General features: G+C 49.8%; 2 protein-coding genes across 3 annotated transcripts in view; one reads left to right on the top strand and one right to left on the bottom strand.

Moving 5' to 3' along the window:
* KLHL20 (kelch like family member 20) overlaps positions 1-20,732 on the top strand; it is a 450,003-nt gene that overhangs the window by 42,566 nt on the left and 386,705 nt on the right. The window lies entirely within an intron of this gene.
* PBX1 (PBX homeobox 1) overlaps positions 356-20,732 on the bottom strand; it is a 125,489-nt gene continuing 105,112 nt past the window's right edge. Inside the window, exons 6-9 of one of the 2 annotated variants that reach the window (XM_058842335.1) lie at positions 19,566-19,725; positions 12,204-12,316; positions 10,540-10,629; positions 356-4,394 (exon numbers count right to left, since the gene is read on the bottom strand). In XM_058842335.1, coding sequence (XP_058698318.1) covers positions 4,302-4,394; positions 10,540-10,629; positions 12,204-12,316; positions 19,566-19,725 — 456 coding nt within the window. In that variant the 3' untranslated portion in view covers positions 356-4,301. The remainder of the gene's footprint in view (positions 4,395-10,539; positions 10,630-12,203; positions 12,317-19,565; positions 19,726-20,732) is intronic. The other variant, XM_058842336.1, reaches the window with a different exon arrangement.

The raw sequence follows: 20,732 nt of genomic DNA, 5'->3' as shown, positions 1-20,732 counted from the left end.
TTTTTTTTTTTTCTTTACAGAAGCAGAAAAGCTTAAAGTTTCAAAACCAGGTTGGAACAGAGAGTCTTTTTTTTTTTTTTTTTCCTTTTTTTAAAGGATTTTTCTTTTTTTTCTTTTTTTTTTTTTTTTTTCTTTTTTTCTTTTTTTAATATTTGGAATCCATTAGGAAGAGAGGAGGGAAAAAAAAAGATGGGGGAGAAAAAAAAATAGAAAAGAAAAAGCATCTCCAAACTCATCACCTTTACAAGGGATAGAAAGGGCTTTTGCAAGAACAAAAAAAAAAGCAAACCGACAAAACCAACCCCCCAGGCAATGTCTGATTTACATCCTCTTAATAATAATAATAAAATAATAATAATAATAAAGGTGTACGAAAACAAAAGGACTCCAGGAAACCTTGGGATTAAAATGAACACCCCAAACCCTAAACTGGTCAGTGATGTGAAAAGCTCAGGTTTTTTTTTTTTGTTTTTTGGGAGGAGAAGGAAAATTTTAGGAGAAAACTGAAGTGATGCCAAGCAGAACCTTCCTCAGAGCTTCTCCTCTAACCCCTCTGTGCAGCCACTGGGATTTGGGGCTGGATTTGGGGATATTTTGGGGATATTTTGGCCATGTCCCACACATTGTCCCACCTCAGCAACGCTGGCACAGCCAGGGCTTGGGGCCAGGCTGCGAGACCTCGTCCTCAGTGAGTGAGATGAGCTGGGAACATTCCTTGCTCCGAATCTTGGGACTCTGGGATTCAGGGAAGAGAAACAATCATCTGCACGTTTTGGGAAGATTTCCTGCTTTTTCATCACTGCCAGGCAGCTCAGCAACACCCCCAGAGTGGAGAAGCACAGGAGTTGAGTCCCCATCTCCTCCCCAAAATCCCATTTCTTTTTGGAGATGTTATCCCACTGCTCAGCCCCAAGGATCAGCTGGAGCTGGGATCTGAAAGGACTGAGGAGAAACCATCCCTACACCTCCAAAAAAACCCCAAACACCATCACTTTTCACATCACTCTGGTCACAGCTCAAAAGAGCAGGGGAAGGGGCAAGGCCATCGTCTCGGACAGGTCAAAATAAACTCAGCATCGTCATCATCATCATCATCATCATCATCAAAGCCCCCTCCCCCCCATCCCAAATAATGCAAAAAAAATAAAAATAAAAATAAAAAGGTTCATTTCTGGGTCTCAACGTTAAGAAACATAAAGTGTTAGACTGTACCTATTAATGCTCACTATTCCAACCATTTTTTTTTTTTCCTTTTTAAAGTTTTACAAAATGAATTTACCGTCACTTTTTTAAACATTGTGTAAGAAGAAATGAGTGTGCACAACTCTACACTTTTCTAGCATTCTTGAACTAATTCACAAATGCGAGAAAATGGGGGGAAAAAAAAAAAAAACAAACCCCAAACCGTGGGAAAAAAACAAACAAACAAAAAAAAGAAAAAAAAAAGAGGAGGATGAATGTAGGTAGTTTGATGTTATAAACTATACAGGAATGAAGCGCTTGTTGCCACAGAAAGAACAGGGATGGGACCTTCCCCCTGTTCAATTTTGCGTGCTAAGAGGGTCATTTTTTATTCTTTTATTATAAACACTATTAAATTCCGACTGCGTTTTTGGTTTTTTTTTTTTTCTCCTTTATCTGAATATACAAGAACATTCATTATCAAATGTTCGTTATCATCAATACTACAAAGAACGAGACACAAATCGCAAGAAACAATGGAAAATGTTAATAAAGCTGAAAGAATCGTCGAGTTTTTTTTTTTTGTGGTTTTTTTTTTGTTTTTATTTTTTTTGAGTTTCTGCAGGTTTTTTTTTCGTTTGTGTTTTTTTTGTGTTTTTTTTTTTTTTTTGTTTTGTTTTGTCTTTTTTGGTATCGAAGTCAGGTTTTTCTGGGCAGAAAAGAAAAATAATAATAATAAAAAAAAAAATAAGAAGAAGAAGAAAAAAACCCCACAACACTCGGGGGCTGGAGCAGGGGAGGAGAATGGGGAGGAGAAACAAAACCCAAAAATTCAAATAAAATTTCAAAAAATTAAAAATAAAATAGCAAAGAAAAAGGCAAGCAAGCAGCTACGCCAACACAAACTGGTGGGACCAAGTGGAGAACCCAGGAGGGGATTTGCAAAGTACCGTGGAGGAGCAGCGGGGCAGGAGAGGGCAGCCCCAGCGTGGGCTGGCTCCAGCAGCTTTCCCAGCTCATTCCCAGCTGTTTCCAATAGGGATTCCTGCAGGAACTCACTGCTGCCGCTCGGGAGAAGAGGCCTGACCCAGTCCTGTGTCCCTGCAATGCTTTGCCAGAGCAGGTTCATGGAAAAGAAGCTGGAAGCGGACAAAAGGCAGCGCTGAGGAAGAGGAGGAGGAGGAGGAGGACGGTGGGAAGGCGAGGAGCTGGGGAAGGAGGGCAGCACCTCCTGACCATCCTTGCAGGAGAACCTTCTCCATGCCCTTAACACTCAGCTGGGGAACAGCCCCGAGCCCCTCATGTCACATCCTGCGGTGCCACGGGGTCCCCACTCCTGGCACGGATGGAAGGAGCAGGACAGGACACGATGGCCCTGTGCCACGAGGTGACACCGTGCCGGAGCCACACCACCACTGTGCCCTGCAGGACAAGGAACGGTGTTTTTTCCAGCAGAAGGGTGGAGATATTTTTTGGCAGAACTCTGATTTTAAATGGTTTCTGCTTAATGCCGCCCGGCGCTGGCGGTTCCCACCCGGAGACCAGCACAAGCAGGGTGGGCACGGACATTCAACAGCGTGAGGTATCGATCCCAAGGGATCCTGGGATCCACCACGAGGTGCCAGACATCCTGCACCCACACCAGTCCCCACCACAGCCAGGGTCTCGATGCAGGCTGGCTCAGCCTCCTCGTGCCCACTGAAAGAACCGATGGCCACGAGTCCCGCCCTGGCACGAAGCTCAGCCCGCTGCCCAGGACAGCTGGTGCCGCCTCTTCCTGCTCTTCCATGAAAGCCACGTCCTCCCAGCATCAGCCTGAAGGGGCAGGATGAAGCCTCGCTTGCCAGCCACCACTGCTTGTCCCAACAGTGGGTCAGAGAAGCTGGGCAGAAAGTCCCATGAGTTCTTCCATGGCCACTGCCCAGGAAACTCCTGGGGGAAAACCAGCAGCTTCAGCACGCAGCCATCCCCCAGTGGGGCAGCCCCCTGTCCTACACAGCAAATCTGGGGCCTCAAGAGCTACCAGAAGCACCTGAGACACTCACCCCAGCACTTCCAGCCCCTGGCATTCTGCTGCCCATCCCTGACTGCTGGCTTGGCAGGGCTTTGGCAATGCACAAACCTCTGTGGGTCCTGCGTGAACTGGGGAACCCAGCTCCTGCTGGGAACAGGAGCCAAGGCCCTGTGACACTGCCCTCAGCAGGAGAACTCCACCACCAGCCTCTCCAGGTGCTGTGAGAGAACTGCTGCTCTTCAGCCATCCATGCCTGATCCCACACAGCTCCCTGGAGGTGTCAGCACCTCTGCAATCAGCCATGGCAGCGTTCCCCATCTGCCTCTGCCTCCCTTCCTTCCCTCCTCTTCTCCCCTCCAGCAACAGGCAGGACAGCAGGGTCTCATGGCTTGTCCAGATCACAGCAGCCAGAGTGGGAGGGATGCTTGGCCGAGCAGGGCTGGGACTGGGAAGTTTCCCTGGGGCTGGGAATGGGAATGGTACCTTTTGGAAGCGAGGGGGAGCACGCTGGCTCCTTCTACGTGCACGGGGGCTGGGCCACCTGCCCTGTCCCTGCAGCAGCCTGGGGACAGCTCACCAGGGCAGGGCTGAGTGCGGGAGGCTGCTGAGATGAGGCAGGAGCGGATTCCCGATGGTGGCAATTCCCTACGGAGAGGTAGCGTGAAAAGAAGGGGAGCAGGGGGCTGCCTGCTAGCGAGGGAGCGAGATGTGACTGAGGTACACCTGTGGCTCCTCGGAAAGACACCCAGCATGAGGCTGTACACTGCTCTGGGGTCGGTTTGGGTGGTGGTGGTGGATTTTTGCTTTTCCTCCTTAAAATCCTTCTACCTTGGGTGGGAAGCGGGGAGGGAAAGGGAGCGGTGTTGTGGCGGTGGCGGGGAGGGGGAGAGCGGCTTCTACCCAGAAAAGAAAGGGAAGAGAGTATAAAGAAGTGTCCAGATTGGCTGAAAAAAGCATCCCGACGAAGAGAAGAGAAGAGAAGGAGTCTTCTTGTGTGTGCTGATTGGGTTCACCTCCAGTCTGACTGCTGCGGTGTTAGGAGAGGCCCCCTCCCCTCCTGCCCCCGCCGGGGCCGGCTCAGCCAGGGATGCAATTTGCTGGGAGATCAGTTGGAGGTATCAGAGTGAACGCTGCCAGGGCCTTCTGTGGGGGAGGTCACCGATGATGGGGTAGTAGCGTCTTGCCAACCTCCATTAGCCTGAAGGAAGGGACACACACACACACACAGAGATATCAGTCACCCGATGGCAAGGCACAAACAGCCCTACACACCCACCTCAGATCCCCCCACCCTGCTTCTCCCTCAGCTGGGACTGGTGTGGGAGGCAAAGATGTCCCCTCTGACTGCCCCATCCCACCCCTGACCACAGGGCTCCCATCAGTGATACAGGGCAGAAACATTTCTGTTGAAAATGGATTTCAGTGCTCATGGAAAGTCCATCCCTTAAAAAAAACCAAAAAAAGTATTTCTCCAGAATCCCAAGCTCTGGTTGTTTGGGGTTTTTAAACCCCTGATTATGACCTTTCTTCATATGGAACAAAGAAAACAGCAAAACTTCACTTCAGAACCAGCAGCCTGAATGTTATCTGAACCTAAGTGCTGTGAACATGCAGTGGGTCCCATGGAACTGCTGAGCCACAAAAGCTCCATGTCCCCACCTCACTGAGGGAAACCGAACCACAGCACAGCAGAGCTGCCACCACTATATCCCATCTGAGGGTTCATGCAGCAAACCATGGCAGACAACTTGTTTCTTCTCCTAAAAACAGATGCAGAGCCAAATTCTCCAGGCGCTCGAGAGCCGAGCTACCGGAGGGCCCTGGCTGCCGCGGGCAGGAGCCGGCAGCGCACAGAAGCTGCTCCTCTGCTGCTGCCATCCCCTTCAGAGAGGAGCAGATGTCGCACCCAAGCTCCTCTGCTTGCTCTGACATTGATTCAGTGCTTGGCTAATTAATCCTGCCCGAGCACTGCCCGAGCTCCAGTTGGCAGCAGTCGCTGTCCCGCTTTAGACACGCCAGGGCTGCTTTGCCCACTCTGGCTGCCTGTCCCACTGCCTGCTGCATCATCCAACAGCTGGGACACCCCAGAGGGCTCAGGGCAGGAGAACTCCCCATGCTGAGGTGCTGCCTGTGATGGGAGCAAAGAGCTGACAGGCACGAGAAGCCACGTTTGAGGAGTCAGAGCAGCTGACAGCGGGACACGCACAAAGCAGGAAAGACAAGAGGTGTGTGCACACCCCTTGCTGTGCCCCTGCGCTCTTCCATACGTGCATGGGAGCATCAGGCAACAGCAAGGAAAGCAGGAATCACCACCTCAGCTTGTTCACAGGTTAGCAAACCCCACTCTGCTCCACCTTGGGCGCAAGTGTGACACCAGACGACGCACGAGCATCGCCAGCCCCGTGTCCCCCATGCCCAGTGACCCCAGAGCCAGGCCCTGACCCACCATCCCTGCGCTCCCCAAGAAGCAATATCCACCCTTACACATCTTGGACTGCTGCAAGAGGCAGCAATTACTGTAGATTATCAGCCCGGCAATGACAGGCCGCGTAAAGAGAGACACAGAGCCAACTCCGCCGCCCCGAGACTGGCATATTCAAGTACACTTAGGACATTAATAGCAATTTACGTGCCATCAGTGAGAGAGAACCACAATAGCTGTGCTGGCAGCCTCTTATTACCAAGCCTGTTATTTGTTGGAGTTACAAGCTATAATCACAACAGAAACTTTCAAAACCCTTATCTTCCGTGACGCACCAAATCTATTTCAGAGCCGTAATTGCTATGTCACCGGAGAGTTTGCTGCTTAATGCACTCAGATGCCATTTAGTGTTTGCAGGGTCGTTACGGCGAGCAGGAGGGGGGAGAGCGGCGGGGGCCGTGTGGAGCAGGGCTCTGGCCCTATTGTGCTCCACTATTTTTAGCCAGGCTTTTTGCCTGCCAGCCACAGAAGCAAGCGAGCGGCGGCTTCGTGTTCAGCACCCTGCTCCTCCCCAAAAATCCATGGAAGGTATTGAGTGCTTCGGGGAATTTGGGTGGCTGGACGGAGCCTTGGTGGTGGGAAGTCAAGGGATGCTGGGGAGAGGCTGTAAGTTGTGAATCAAGTGATGGAAAGGAGGACTCAAGGCTGGCTGTGACATCTTGACACCATCCTCTGGTATGGAAAAGTCCTCCATGAGAAGGCCAGATCCTTCCCCAGAGGGCAGAGGGCATCCAGGAACCATCCCCACTCATCCTGGAGTACGCTCCATCGTGGCGTGCATCAAGCAGGATTCATCCAATTCCACCCAGATGGCTTCAGCTCTTCCAAGCAAGGAGATCCCCCGTGGTTTGACTGTAGTAAATCGGTTGGGATCTCCCTCATGGACAAGGGAGTCTTTTGAGGAGGTTGCTGCTCCTTGCAGAGCCCCTGCACACGGCTGTGACTTCTTCAGGAGGGGCAGATGCCAAAGACAGAGCAGCAGTCTCCGGGACATCTCTTCAGATGTCACCTTCTGGTGCCAAAGCACAGGCAAAGCCTTGGTGACTGTCCAAATCTGGAGCCCCAGTGAAAGACTGCTGAAGCAACTGGTTTTGGTGCCCAGTTCCACAGGTCTCAGCGTTTTTGTCACCTCCAGCAAGTCTGGCTGGCTCCCTGCCCGGGCCTCCTACGTGGGGCTGAGAGACGACTTTCTGCCAATTTTTAAAGGCACATTCTGCTTAGCACAGAGGCTGTCTCAGCATCCCACCTCCTGTGACCAAATCCTTGTCCCACCAACAATGGCAGAGGGCATCAGGTCAGACTCCAAACACACCAGGTATGGGCCAGTCTGACAGAGCATCCTCAAAGGTGCTTCTCTGAGTTTGTAAGACCTTTTGTCACGCACTGAAGGTCTCAGCACACACCAGAGAATCCAGCCTTGTCAGGACATCCCTTCCCAAGGCATCCCCGGCCATCAGAACACACCAAGGCATCCCTTATGGTTGGAGCTTGAGCACTGAAGCCCTGCCAGACCAACTCCCACAGCCCAGCCATGGTGGCCACGACCATGAACCAAAACTTGACCGTGATTGTGAACTGCAGCTGCCTGAGGAACAGAGCAACAACTTTTTTTTTTCCCCAAGGCTCAACTTTTTAGAACGAAAGATCTCGGGTCAAGTAAGGAGCTCCCAGTTTTTTCCTGTACCAATCCTTGCTGACAAGAGTGGATCCAAAACTCACTGTCACACCCTGCCACTGGCCACCACCATCCAGGTCACACACACACACTGCTCTGTGAACAGGCACCAGTCTCCACAGCAGAAGTTTTAAATCAAAACCTTCACTCTCTGACGAACTTTAAGAACAGCTTGTCATTTTTCCACATTCAAATCATCTGTAAATTACATTGAGTCCAAACCCACATTTCTGAAAGGGCTTTAAGGTGGCTCTAGTTCACTCATTGATTAGCATATGGAGAAAGTAGAACACTTGGTGGATTTACAGCCATAGGGCAGCAGCAGGAAAGGTGATGTTTTGGGGTAGGACCCTCCAGAGGACTGTGGCAACAAAGATCCAATCAGTACTGGAACCCAACAGAACCTGAGCTTTCCTACATGCTTTGAAACCCCTGGGCTTGGGAGACCTCCTGGATACACGTGTGGACCCCCATGAACACTGTCCTGACAGCCCAGACATTTAACAACTCTCACTTCACGGTGCAAAACCCTACAGCCTCAGTTTGCCAAAAGGGACGGCTCATTCCCCAAACCTCCTGAAAGGTTTCTTCTCAGACATCCAAGGCTGGGTGTCCTCAGGACAGCTCCTGTCTCCAGCATTGCTGGGACCAGCGCTGTCCCCACCTGTGAAGGAGAAGGCTCTGTTCTCCCTCTGCCATGGCCGTGGGTCACGGCGCTGGCGCTGGCTGGGACGTTGCCCATTATCCTGCTAACGATGCAGAACCGACTCCAGCCCTCCCTGCCCTGCGGAGCAGCCTGTCAGCCACAGCAGCAGAGCCACGCAGGGAACTGGGCTTTGGGTAGATCCCTCTTCTCAGCTGTCACGACTTACACGCGTTTAAAAATTCATCTTCCATCAAGGAAGGCAAACCCCGAGCGTTGTCTCCCCTGCCAAGGTTTCCAGCAGTGGAGCTGGGCAACCTGCCGCTGACTTCCCGGTGCTGACGGGCTCCAGGGATGACTTAACCTCAGCCCCGTGCAGACATCATTGTGACAGGGCTCTTGACTAGGTTTCGGCTCATCTCCTCGCAGCAGCTCACGGGGACGCTCGGGTGATGCGGGGACGGCAGCTTTCTGTGTCACCATCAGCTTTGCTCCGCGTTCCGCTGCCCCTCCTCGGCATCAGAGGGTTCAGGGAGAGGCAGGGAAGCCCTGCCTGTTGGAGACGGTCACCCTGCCTGCACTGAGGAGTTCCCCAGCACCAATGATTCCAAAAGGGCAGCCACACTTCAGGGTGGACAAACTGGGATCCGTTCAAGGGACCTCACTGGATAGGAAGACATTAAGTGACAATCAGGCGGGAGCACACTGGCTGGGATACAGGGGAAACAAACAGGCAATCCAGGGGGTGCTTCCCAAACTGCTCAGCTCTGGGCTCCCTGCCTTCATTCCTCATGCCTCCCACAGCTCTATGGGGAATTGAGGAGTCACCCACACTGTGCAGTCCCTTTGCCAACCTGCCTCTATCTTGACAACGTCCAATATTGGGTCAGTTTGGGCTCCTGCCCTCCCGGAAAACCAACCTGAGAAGACATCAGATGCCAAACATTCACAAGTTCTCATTGATACTCATGGGAACATTGGTTCTGCCACAGAGAACCACAGCCAGAAACATCAACCCAGCTCTCCATCTCCTATTCAGCTTTTGATTTTTCACTCTCTCTTCCTTATCCTCTCCCCAGTCACCCCCTCCCTGCCTCATAATCTCTGGCAGCAACCCTCCCCCCCAAATTTTGGCTTAACCCAGCCCACTGTTATTTTCCAAGGCAACTGCAACTGTAATCAGCTCAGCCTCTTTCCTTGGGGGTATTTTAATTTATACAAAAGTATCATCTCTTATCATGATCAGCCTGCGATTCATTTACTCTCCAAGTATTAAAAAGCCAGAAAGGGAATAAATTCAGCGCACGGAGAAATTAATGCGGAACGATAGGCTCTTTCATGTGGCATTTCCAAGTGCCGTTTTTGCAAGGGGCTTATGTAATGAGACATAATTATCTGCACATGTTCAATTACATTACTTCACAAATCCTCCCTGCCTCTGCCTCCTGACGTCAAGCCGCCCACTAAGCCTGCAGGAGAGGGGAGCAGAGCCCCCCATCCCAGGGCACCCCTCTGCATGTCCTGCAAGATGCTCCCATGCCAGGTGACAAATGGCCCAGTGGGACTGGCTGGTGCACCATGCTGGGGTCTGGGCTGCAGGACCACCATCCCACCCAGAGGATCATCACCTCTTTGATGAGTTCAAGACCACCCTATCTCAGCCATCAGTGTCCCCATGTCCAAGGCCAGCTGCCTCCTCCTCTGTGCCACCCCGGACACCACTGCCACCACCCACTCGGCGCTCACAGCCTCCTTTTCCAGGCTGCCCTCCTCTCCCAGCTTGCTGTCACCGCCGCTGAGATGGTGGACGATTGATCTGAGAAATGAAGTTGGATTGCTGTCCCGAATCTACACTGGGTTCTCCTTGTGTGTGTCTGATCGATTTCCCCCTGTGCGACACAGCTTGTCGCTACGAATTTTCATGCTAGTCAGAACCCGCCAGCGCACCCAAGAACAAGGAGAAGATGCTCCAGAGACCGCCCTCCCCCTCACATCCTCCCCCAGCCCGCTTGGGCGAGGTTTTCTTGGGTTGACGTTGGTTGGCTCTGTGGGTATTTTTCCTCCTTTCACTCGCGGCCGCTATCGCCGCGCTCTCAGACGCCGGCCAGGGATGGGTTATTTTTACCCGGTCGCTCCGGGACGGTGCCACCAGCACGGAGCCACCCCTGGGCCGGGGCGTTAGCGGTGCCATTCCCCACCGTGGTTACAGGAGGTGTCACCTGTTTAGCAGCTCCTGTCGGCCGAGCGCGTGTGGCCGCAGGTGCCGGGCGAACGCTGATGGGCTGTGACAGTCCGAGACGCCAGCTGCCTGCACGCAGCCTGCCCCGGCGCCACTTTTTTGTGGGCAAAGCTCCGCCGCTGGCGTGACCGATACAGAAGCGATGAACTAGGTGACCGTAAAAGCAAAGACAAGTCCTACTAAGTGGCATTCTGAGCCCTATGGCTTTGAAATAATTGGTAGTGAGAGAATAAAAATGAAAAAAAAAAAAAACCAACCAACAAAACCCAAAAGACCAGAACCCAAGCCTGTTTTTTTTTCTTACACTGATGCCCTGCGGACTATACATCTGACTTGCCGCGAGTCCGTCACTGTATCCTCCTGTCTGGCTGATAACATGGCGAAGGGTATCCACCTAAACAGACCAACAACAACAAAGACACAAATTAGAGGGAAGGAAAGGTTAGTGGCCAAAGCTGCTTCCGTTCATCTTTGGCAAGATAAAAGCAAACAAGCGGTCACAACAATAATCACGGTCGTCATTGTAATAAAAATAAAGGTATATATTCGAAGAGGGATAAAAGAGAGCCGCAGTTGGTCTTGTGGAGAGAGATGAGCCAGAGGACCTCTCCTGCCTCTCTCACCATCCCCTGCCCGCCCCAGCAGCCCTGTCACACTCTCCTTGGTCCCATGTCCTTCGACAAAAAGAGTGGGGAGGGAGAACAGCGTGACAAGTGTGGGGTGGCATCTCCTGGAGCACATCACTGCAGCCATCTCCAGCACCGTGCTCAAGGACCCACCTTCCTACCCCTACCCCCTTCCACCCTTGACCCCAAGCACTGCTCACGGCAGCAGAAGGAGATCTTTGGAGTTGGCTGAGCGCCTTCGCTGTGGAGGGCCCAGAAAGGAAATATACCTACCATGGCACAGGCACCAGCAGCGCTCCTCTGGGTGCCCCGTTCCTCTCCCTCACACCCCCAGCCCAGCCCCAGCAGTGGCACGTGTGGTGAGCACGTCTCACCGCCCAGGGATGATGTGTGCTCCACGTCCAGCCCCACGGGGGAGCAGCCTCGGCTTTAGAGAGCTCTCCTTGCCCAATGCAGAAGTGTCAGAGTGGCTGTCGTCTCTCAGCACAGAACAGAGCCTTAGATGCCAGAGAGGGGACTCGTGGCATATCTGGACATCAGATGGGAGGTGGGAGATCTGAGTGAGGTCGTGGCTATTTCAAATTCTTTCTTTTTGCCCCAAGCATGGGCTGATGTTTCAGCAATGCTGCTCAAAGCTCCCTTGCTCTCTCCTCCTGGTATGTACAGGGGTGGTGTGAGTGCCTGTGCTTTGGGGAGATGGGGGGATGGTCAAGGGTGGCTTTTAATTATAAAAAAATAATTTAAAAAAAATTATCTACATATTTGAACATTTATTGCCTTTCAGCAGACACCCGGTTTGGCATCAAAGGAGTAAGTGGAAGTCTTGTAAAACGAGACACCAGTCCAACCATCTGGCCCATTCCCTTGGAAGAATAAAGCAAGCAGAACCTAAACCTGAGCTGCTTTTGTTTGACTTTGTGCCTATTCTTCTACACCTTCTCTCCTCCTAGCACGACTATCAAGCCAGAGCCAAATGCATTCACAAAGTGTGGGCAAGTCTCCTCAAGACCATGGTTGTTGGTTTGGTTGGGTGTTTGGTTTTGGTTTCTTTTGGATTGGTTTTTTTTTGGTTTGTTGTTTTTTTTTTTTTCTTTTTTTGTTTTCTTTTTTTTGGTGGTTGTTCCTGTTGCTTTTTTTTATTATTATTATTTTTTTTTTTGGTCGGTCGGTTTTTCAGTTTGGTTTGCCTTTTTTTTTTTTTTTTTTTTTTAAAAAGTGTTGGTTGGTTGATTTGTGCTGGTTGAGATTTGCTCTTTTCAGACGGGAGGGAGAAGTGCCAATACAATCAAAGGCTCCTCCAACACTAATGCATTCACTGGCAGTACATTGGATGGGTCCCTACCTGTGACTGCACGTTGGCTCCAACCTGGGCCCCTTGGTAAGAATCCCCATTGAGAGACTGCACGCTCATGAACAAATCTCCAGAGTTTGACATGTTAAAAGAACTGGAAGAACCTGGAAAGGAAAGAGTGAGGCACCTGAATCACAGAAAGGAAAAAGATCCACCCCATGACTCTCAGCCAAGAGGAAGGAACAACATGCAAAGCAACCACAAAAACAAAACACACAGTCAGGTTAGTAGTATGAAGAACAGAGCAAGCAAAAAAAAAAAAAGGATGCACTCTTGAGGTTATTCAAAGCCACATGTTGTTACAGCTCAATGCCAAGAACATTCTTCAACAGCTCCTCAGCTGGAGGAAGGATTCCTCATGCTTTTGACTGAGACAAACAAAACACAGCCTGGAGGATTCGGATAGCATCAGAATCCTTCAGACAGCTTTGAAGGATCTCGGTTGTTGGAGGTGTCCACCCAGCAAGACTGTGCTGGAGACCAGAATTACCCAGACAAGCCCTGCTATCAAGAGCAGAAACCTTTGCAGCAGGCAAACCAAGCCCATGCTGAGAAGCTCAGAACAAGCTGGGTAATTCTTTCCTGCACTGCTCCCTGCAGGGTGAGACATCCAGAGCCCATCCAGCCCCACAGCCGGAGCTCTGGCTGAGCCACAGGGGGCTCTGCGAGGGAGCTGTGCATGGGCTTTGCCTTCAGGACATCAGGAACCCATCACTGGTGGGAACTGCAGAGCACCAGGAGCAAAGGCTCACAAAAACATGAAGGCACCTGGGTTAGACTCCCAGTGCCCATCACGCTGGCAAAAGTCTTTTACTGTGATGGCCGTGAGAGAACATGAGGGTGTCGCAGCTCTCCTGGGCCAGCTGCCCCAGAAGAACAAGCTCTGTAAGCAAATTCCCCACTGCATGCACCAGTCGTCAGTGTTATGCTAAAAAATTGTAACAGAGAAGACAACTGGGTGGGATCAGGAGAAAAAGAAACACAAAAGAAAAAAACAAATCCCGCCTTTGCAGAAATTAAAAGTTTTATGATTCCAGCTTTGAAATATCTGAGCACCTCCTCAACCACTTAACAGAAGAAACAAACCCATCATGTAACTGGAAGGCAGGGAAGGCAGCAAGGGGGTTAAAAATAAATAAAAAGGTTTTATGGGATTATTTCAGAATTCATCGTGCAGATCAGCGCGTTAAGTGTGAGACAGCTCAACGTGCAAGGTTTAGTTATACATGACGTTAGCCTTGGAAAGGAGAGACTTCAGGGGCCCAGGTCAGCTATGCTTTCAGCTCCAGTCCCAATTACACTCTCAGCATCTACACTGCCATTTCCAGCTTGGAAGACTGGCAACCACAGTCCTGGTGGAATTGCCCAACTATGGCTCATGCGTACGCTCTGAGAAATGCCTGGAGAGGAAGAAACAGGGACAGATCCCAGCTGTGCCCTGGAGGTGGAGCAGGAAGGCTCCTCTGAAGGAAGCCACCTCTGACAAAGGTCAGGGAGCAGGTGGGAGGGCTGTGCTGGAGATTTCATGTTCACTACATTCCCTGCTGCTCTCTTAGTGACCGGCTCTTTCGTCAGGTGCTGGCAGTTCTCAGAATCAAAGGAGAGCAGAAAAATCACTGCTAGATACAACACCCAAGGCAGCCAAGAGAAAGACTCATCCTGAGCACAGCGAGTCTTGGATCAGGACCCTCCCACCGGTGCCTGACAAGAGTGAAGCCAGGAATAGCTCATTGTCTGTGCTCACTGTCAACCTGCCCAACCTGTTCCAGAGAGCAATCCCACGGCGCTGCGTAAAATAACCGGGACTAGTCAGGAGGCAGCTGTAACCATCACCTCCTCTGCTCAGCTGGCAAAGGGCTCCTGTCACTTCCCAACCTCTCAGGTTACTTACTGTTTTAAAGGCAAAAAAACCTAGAGAAATGAGCTGGCAGACTGGGGCCAGCCCACCCTGACAGTGCTCAACTTTAAGCGTGAAGATAGGCACGTTTCACACACACCAAGATGCTTTCAAACCCATTTTCTGAGTGATTGCCTTGACCACCTTAATAAAAGCACAGGGCAGTAATGCAGCTTTGTACTCCCACAGTGGCTGAGAACCAAAAGACTCTGCAGCCACTGCTCACCAGAAGCAGAGAGTATTTCCCTCCTCTTTTGAGGGGAGCAGAAATCTTTGAGATCACACAAATAATCAGTGGCAGAGCTGGAAAGAGAACTCTAGAATCCCTTAGCACCTGGCATGGCACTGCTATCACTCTGCCCACAGCTGAGCAACATTTCATCCCACCTTCCCCTACCAAAGGAAAATTATAACAACAGTAACAAATAAAAATGCCATAAACTTAACTGATATTTTATTGAAACTTAACAAACCTGGCCATAAAATTGAGGCTGGGAGGGAGGAAATAAAAATAAACAAACATCCACAAACTCTAGTTCTGAAGAGCGACGGTGTCTTGGAAATCATGAGGAGCGCTGGAAATGTCACTTACAAGATATACACTGCTATTGGCAAGGGGTGTTTTTACAATATATGTGCATATCTAAACGGTAAATATGTCTTGCTGCTGATGTGGATGCAGAGATAAATATGCGCATACCAATGGCCCTGCGTGGATGGATGCATTTGGATCAGAGCTGTAATTGCAGAGCCCTCTGCACCACTTCAGTGCTCGGCCGTCTGCGCACCCACCACGCCCAAAAATTACAGTGGCCCAAAGTCTTGGAGATGTGGCTACGCTGGGAGAGGGGGCAGCAGTGTGAAGAGCCCTGAAAATTTAGATTCAGATATCCTCCACAGAGGTAAGATCCAGGAATACAAGTCAAGTCCTTGCACTAGAGGAGGACCCATCGTGAATCTAACCTGTCCCTCTGAAATGTTCTTTTCCTGAATGCACCACAGGCTTTCGGTGGCTGTAATTTGGTCTGTGGTTCCTCAGGAATTGAGAGGTTGTGAATGAGAGAAGCTCATCTTCGAGTTTGTGAGCCCAGGAGGAAAATGCTCTGATGTCTGCATGGAAGTCTCTGGAATTATTGTGGGTAGACAAGAATATCTATCAGAAAACCCATGACTTACAGCAATGTGGAAGAGTGTTCCATCTTCAGCATCCACACATCTTTTTAAAGCCAAGACCTATCCCCACTTATCCTTGGTGCTGAGTTTCTATCAGGGCTGCACCAGCTTCATAAAGAGTGCTGGAAATGTCTGAGCAAACTCTGGCAGTCAGATCTTGTCCTGGGTGAAAGCCTGCATCAAAACAATGCCTTCTCAGAGATTTCTTCCACCCCTAACACCTCTGATGAGCAAAGCCCACCTAAATTTTGCCTCCATTTTAAAAATCTTCACAAGCTTGACCGCTGATACTTCTTGCACTGCTTTTCCAGCTCTTCAGTTTCTTCTCCAGCTTCTCTGATATCTTCTGTTCTGACAGTCTCAACTTCCACCTCCAATTTTCCAGGACCTCTAGTAAGTACTTTTCTCTAAAGTATCTGACAATTTAAATGGTACCACGAATAAACAAAAAGGGTGATGGTGTTCACTGAGCTGAAATCAAGCCATCCTCATCTGCTGCCTCATCCCACCTACAACCACCAAGAGAGATCCAGCACACTGAAGCTCTGAAATTACTTTGGTCATGTCTACAAGATTCCTAGCTGAAGTCAGCAGCAGCGACACACATGCATTGAGAGCATAAGATTTATGCCTCTTGTGACTTTTTGTGGTGTCTTTTGTTTTTTGGTCTTTTTGTGTGTTTTTTGGCCATTTTTTTTCCCCCATGACCAAAAATGAGGGAAGAATGAGGTGATACAGCTCCTTAGCTGGACAAAGCCACAAAATAGGTCCAAAAGCCAGGGATGATCCAGCAGGACATTTGTTCTTTTTCACTTGCCGAACAACACTGAGGACAGTGAAGCCAGGACCACAAGAGTCTCTGCTGAAGCAGAGTCCTCTCCAGTGGTGTGTTGTGGACACAAATGGAGGAGGGCACTGAAGACACCTGTGCTTGATGAAGCACATTTCCAGGCAGCGGCTTCACAAGGAGATTTTTACAAAACAAAAGGATGAGCAGGTAAAAAAAAAAAACAAACAAAGCAGCTCAGGACAATTTTGGCTGCTCTGCATTCGAGATTTCACTGGATGCCATCACCTGTGTGCAGCCCTTGAGAACTCTGGTTGGCAAAAGGGTCTGCCCACATAAAACAGCTTTCATTTGCCATGTGGTTTTTGTGCTGAGATTGTCCAGGAAATCAAAGTGAGGATGGGGAGTTGTTAGCCCAAATGAGCCAGACTTCTCATCTTATTTGAACATCTGGCTGATAAAGCCCAACCGCGCGTATTCGGGATGAAAAGGTGTTTGACATTCAGGCCTGGGTGACTGAGGATGGGGGACCTTGCTCTGAACGTGCCAGATGGCCAAACAGATGCAATCCTTGCCCTTGTCAATGTGTGGCCAATCTCTTTGACTGACTGTAGCCATTCACCGATCTCCAGTAACATGGGCATCAATGAGAGAACAGATGGGTCTGCAAAGCCACAGCAGAAATGAATTTAGCTCCTGTCCCAGGTCCCACTGCATCCAGCTCCACCTCCTCTTCCAGCATCATGGCCCTCCAGGGACTACACTGCTGGTCATTTCTTTCTCATGACCTGTCCTCTGCTTACTTTCTTTCCACATGCCCTATAATGTATTTAAACTGGAAAGTCCTAAAAATTCCCTTTGTTCAGGCTACTTCCTCACCAAAGTCTCAGCCAATCATCTGGGAACAGAAAGAAGCCCACAGTATAAGAGGAGAGGCATTGGCCACCTTAGTTCTTCACCTCTTCATTGGCTTCCATGGTCCTCCCTGGAGAATTCAGCACATCTGGTGGCTCATGGTCCTGGACACAATTGTCCCAGTCTTTCTCTGACAGGTATTTCAGACCTAGCATGTACAGGTGTGCTTCTTGCTGCTAGGATCTACAGGACACCTCGAAGCAGGAGAGATCACAGGATGTCCTCAGGACATGTCTTTGTCCCAGGATGTGACAATGCAGGGGACTGAGCTGTTACATCTGCATGGTTCAGCTGGGAGGATCTCGACTGTCAGCAGATAAAAATCATGTGCAATTCCAGCTGTCTTCTCAGGAGAGGACCTCCAAGGACACCCAAACCCCACCACCTCTGCAAGCTGAGCCAGAGCAAGCGGGGCCTCCTCGCTGCTCTGCCACTGTTTCAGCATTACAGGCAGGGTGTGGGACCTGGGCCAGGTTAGGAACACTTTATTTCTAAGCAGAAGAAGGATCTCTGTAGCCTGCAAGCTCCCCTCGCACTGCTTTAGCACCGCTGACACTTCAGGCACGTGAAAAGAGGTCAATGACTCCAGACTGCAGACAAGTGAGCCACAAAGAGGACCCAGGAGCTCAAGTTTTCCCTGTTAATAACAGGACTGTTTGTCCTTTCTTGAAAGCACGGTGTTATCCAGGGATTATCTCAGCTGTTTACTGCAGGGCACTGGCCAATTTATCTCTGAAACAACCGCCTCACTGCCTGTGGGGAAGGTGAGGAAACAGCCTTGCTCTGGAGCACTATTTAACCAGCCAGGAACTGAGGAAATGCTTATTCTCCTACGTGCAGCCCAGAGCCAAACCCACTCAGGCAATTTGAAGCTGTTCCCTTGCTATTCCAGACCTTTGGGATCTGTCTCCTGCTGAAGGAAGAGGAAAAGAAGGAAAGCTGCTTCTCTTTGGGGCAGACTGATCACAGGCAGCAGGCCTCTCCCTCAACACACACAATTCTGCCCTCTCCAGCACAATTCCCTCCAGCCTTTTCTACAGGGGGTGTTAACATCAGGAGAGCCCACCTGAGCAGGTATTTTGTGTGAGCTCTTTGGAAAGAATGACATTTTTGAAAATGCAGTTAAATCTTCATCAGTTGAGAGAATGGGAGGGGAACAAAAACCCCACCAAACCAAAAAGAATCAAACAAAACTGCAGTGAAATTGTCTCTGCAGAGCTCTGCTGCATCCACCTAAGCCCTCAGAGCACCTGTGCCAGAGGAGACAGCCCTGGGCGAGGAGGAGGTGGGAGAGATTGTCCCACTGCTTCCTCCCTTTGTTTGACCCCTGGCTCTCCACCTTCCACTCAAATCCTCCAGAGCCAGGGGTGTTTCTGGAGCATGATTCCTCTGATCAGAGGCAGGGTTATGCTCACTGCAGAAGCATGTCCTGCTGGCTGTGTGACCTCCTGCTGCCCACCATCCTCTTTGCTCCCTTCCTGCCTCTCTGGTGACACCAAGCATCACATCCCCAGGGAAGTGAACAGACACTCAGCCCAAAGGCTCAAGAGTGGCACGTTCCCACTCTCCCTCCCACCCCTAAAAAGAAAACAGGCACACAGATATTTGCATGGATTACAAGTACATGGAACCCATGAAGTTTTTGGGGTTTTTTTTTCCCCTCTCCTTGTAAACAAATCCCAATTTTCCACTGCTCTTGGATCCGCAGCCCCTGATTATTTTTGGGTTGGCCAACCTTGCAGCAGGCACCACGCATGAACTGAGCATCATTCTCTAGCAGAGGAGTTGAAATCTGGGCAAAGTGCTCTGTGCCTTTGACTCTCAAAACAAACAAATGGAAACCACAGCAAATGGGAAGGAAAGGGGGAAAGGGAAGGGAACGACCCATGAACTTCTCTGGATTGCACTGACACAAAGGGAAAATAAAATTCACACAGAGCACACTCTTGCAGGTGATCCAGACACTGTCATGTAAGCAATCAAAGAGATAACCACAACAGAAAGAAAATCAAAGGATAAAAATTTACCCCAAAACAACCCTCAAAATGGCATGAGTTAGGACATCTCAGAGATGCTGGGGTTTATCCATTAGGACCACTCATGCTTTCAGCCCCGGTGAAATAAAATCATTACACAATAACTTTTCTATTACTTTTTTTTTTTCTCCCCCACAAAGTGCAAGCAATCCCAACAACAGTTTGTGGACCACTTTTCTGGTTTTGTGTTTACCATCCATGCATATAACCCCCCACCACAGCACCATCAGTCACAAGGTCTGACCGCATCCTTTTTTCCAACATAAAACAGAACAGGGAAGGGGAAGAGGGAAAAAAGGAGAAAATAGGGAGAAAAAAGCAAAGAAAATAAAGTAACCCCCCCACAAAAAACCCACCAAACCAAACCCATTTCCCTCTTTTGGTTTGTTTTTTTTTTTAAGACCACAAAAGTGAGCAAACCAAACCCAGAGGATAAAATTGGAAATAACCAAACGGAGAAAACGAGAGAGATTAAAGGGAGAGGGGAGAACGAACAAAAAAACCCAACACTAACAACCCAAAATAAAAGAAAAATAAAAACTAACCAGCTGAATTGGGAGTTGAGGGTGAGTTAGCCTGGCTTCCATGGGCTGACACATTGGTAGCCGTGACAGCCGTTTTGGCAGCATAAATATTGGCTTCCTCTTGAAATTTACCTATGTTCTTCTTGTACCGGATTCTCTTATTTCCAAACCAGTTTGATACCTAGAGCAAGTTCAAAAGACAAGGATGTTAAGGTTTCACCTCTGCCAGGTGCACCTGGGTGAGGAAGGTGGATTAGTTCAGGTGAAGCAGTGCAGATTCTTTCCTCCCCTCCTTTTCTAGCACCTTCCACCCATGTGTGCCACGCCAAGCCCAGGAAAGGTGATGGGAGCCCCTTGGAGCACTGGGTTTGTGTGGATGGAGCTGGTTCTGCTATGGATGGGATGCTCCACAAGAACCAGTAGAGCAACCCCATAAAAATCTTAAAATGGATTCAAAAAAACACGACAAAGTCAAATGACCCCGAAATTGCACGATTTGAGAGCAGGTATGTGTCATTTTTATTTCTCTCCTCAGTAAGCCTTTGATGGGAGAGATGCCCTGATTACCAGCACAGCTGTGAGGGAGAACACTCAGAGAATTGATTGAGGCCCAGCTGACACACAAAATTGCCTCAGTATCACCAAAGCTCTCTTTTGACCCATCTGAGGGGAATCAGGGCACAAAGCCAGAAGTGGATGCTCTTTGTCCGGCTGAGCTCAGCTTTGCAAGGTTTAGCATGAGCCACTGCATGAGGCAGGAACTTCAGGGGAAGGGTGGAGAAGGAGCACAGGACTTGTCCTAAAACCTAACTTTGGTCCCAGGACAGAAGTGTGTGCCTTGGGAAGGGGTGGAAGATGTTTCCCCTGTGTTTGCTGGTGATATTCCTGTTCGCTCCTGGGCACTATCTCACACTGAACTATTTCAGAGAAAACATGGGAAAGATTCAACCCTACAGCTTGAGAAGCAGCTCTCAGCTTCTTCTGCATCAGCACTGAGCACAGAGAATCAGGGTAATGTCTTCCTATGTGCAGTTCTCTCAGCAGAAGATAATTTCCAGCCACTACTGACTTTGTCTGAGAGGGCTTATCAGGATAAAGGGAATTGGAAAATGAGGAGGATGCTGCAGCTCTCCAGAAAAGCTCCAACACTCCTAGAATAGCTTGGAGCTGCAATCCTGAGCTAGAAAG

The sequence above is a fragment of the Poecile atricapillus genome, chromosome 7 (assembly GCF_030490865.1).
Source record: "Poecile atricapillus isolate bPoeAtr1 chromosome 7, bPoeAtr1.hap1, whole genome shotgun sequence".
NCBI classification, from domain to species: domain Eukaryota; kingdom Metazoa; phylum Chordata; class Aves; order Passeriformes; family Paridae; genus Poecile; species Poecile atricapillus.
Note: the sequence above shows the minus strand (reverse complement) of the source record. Positions and strands in the feature narration are given on the sequence as shown.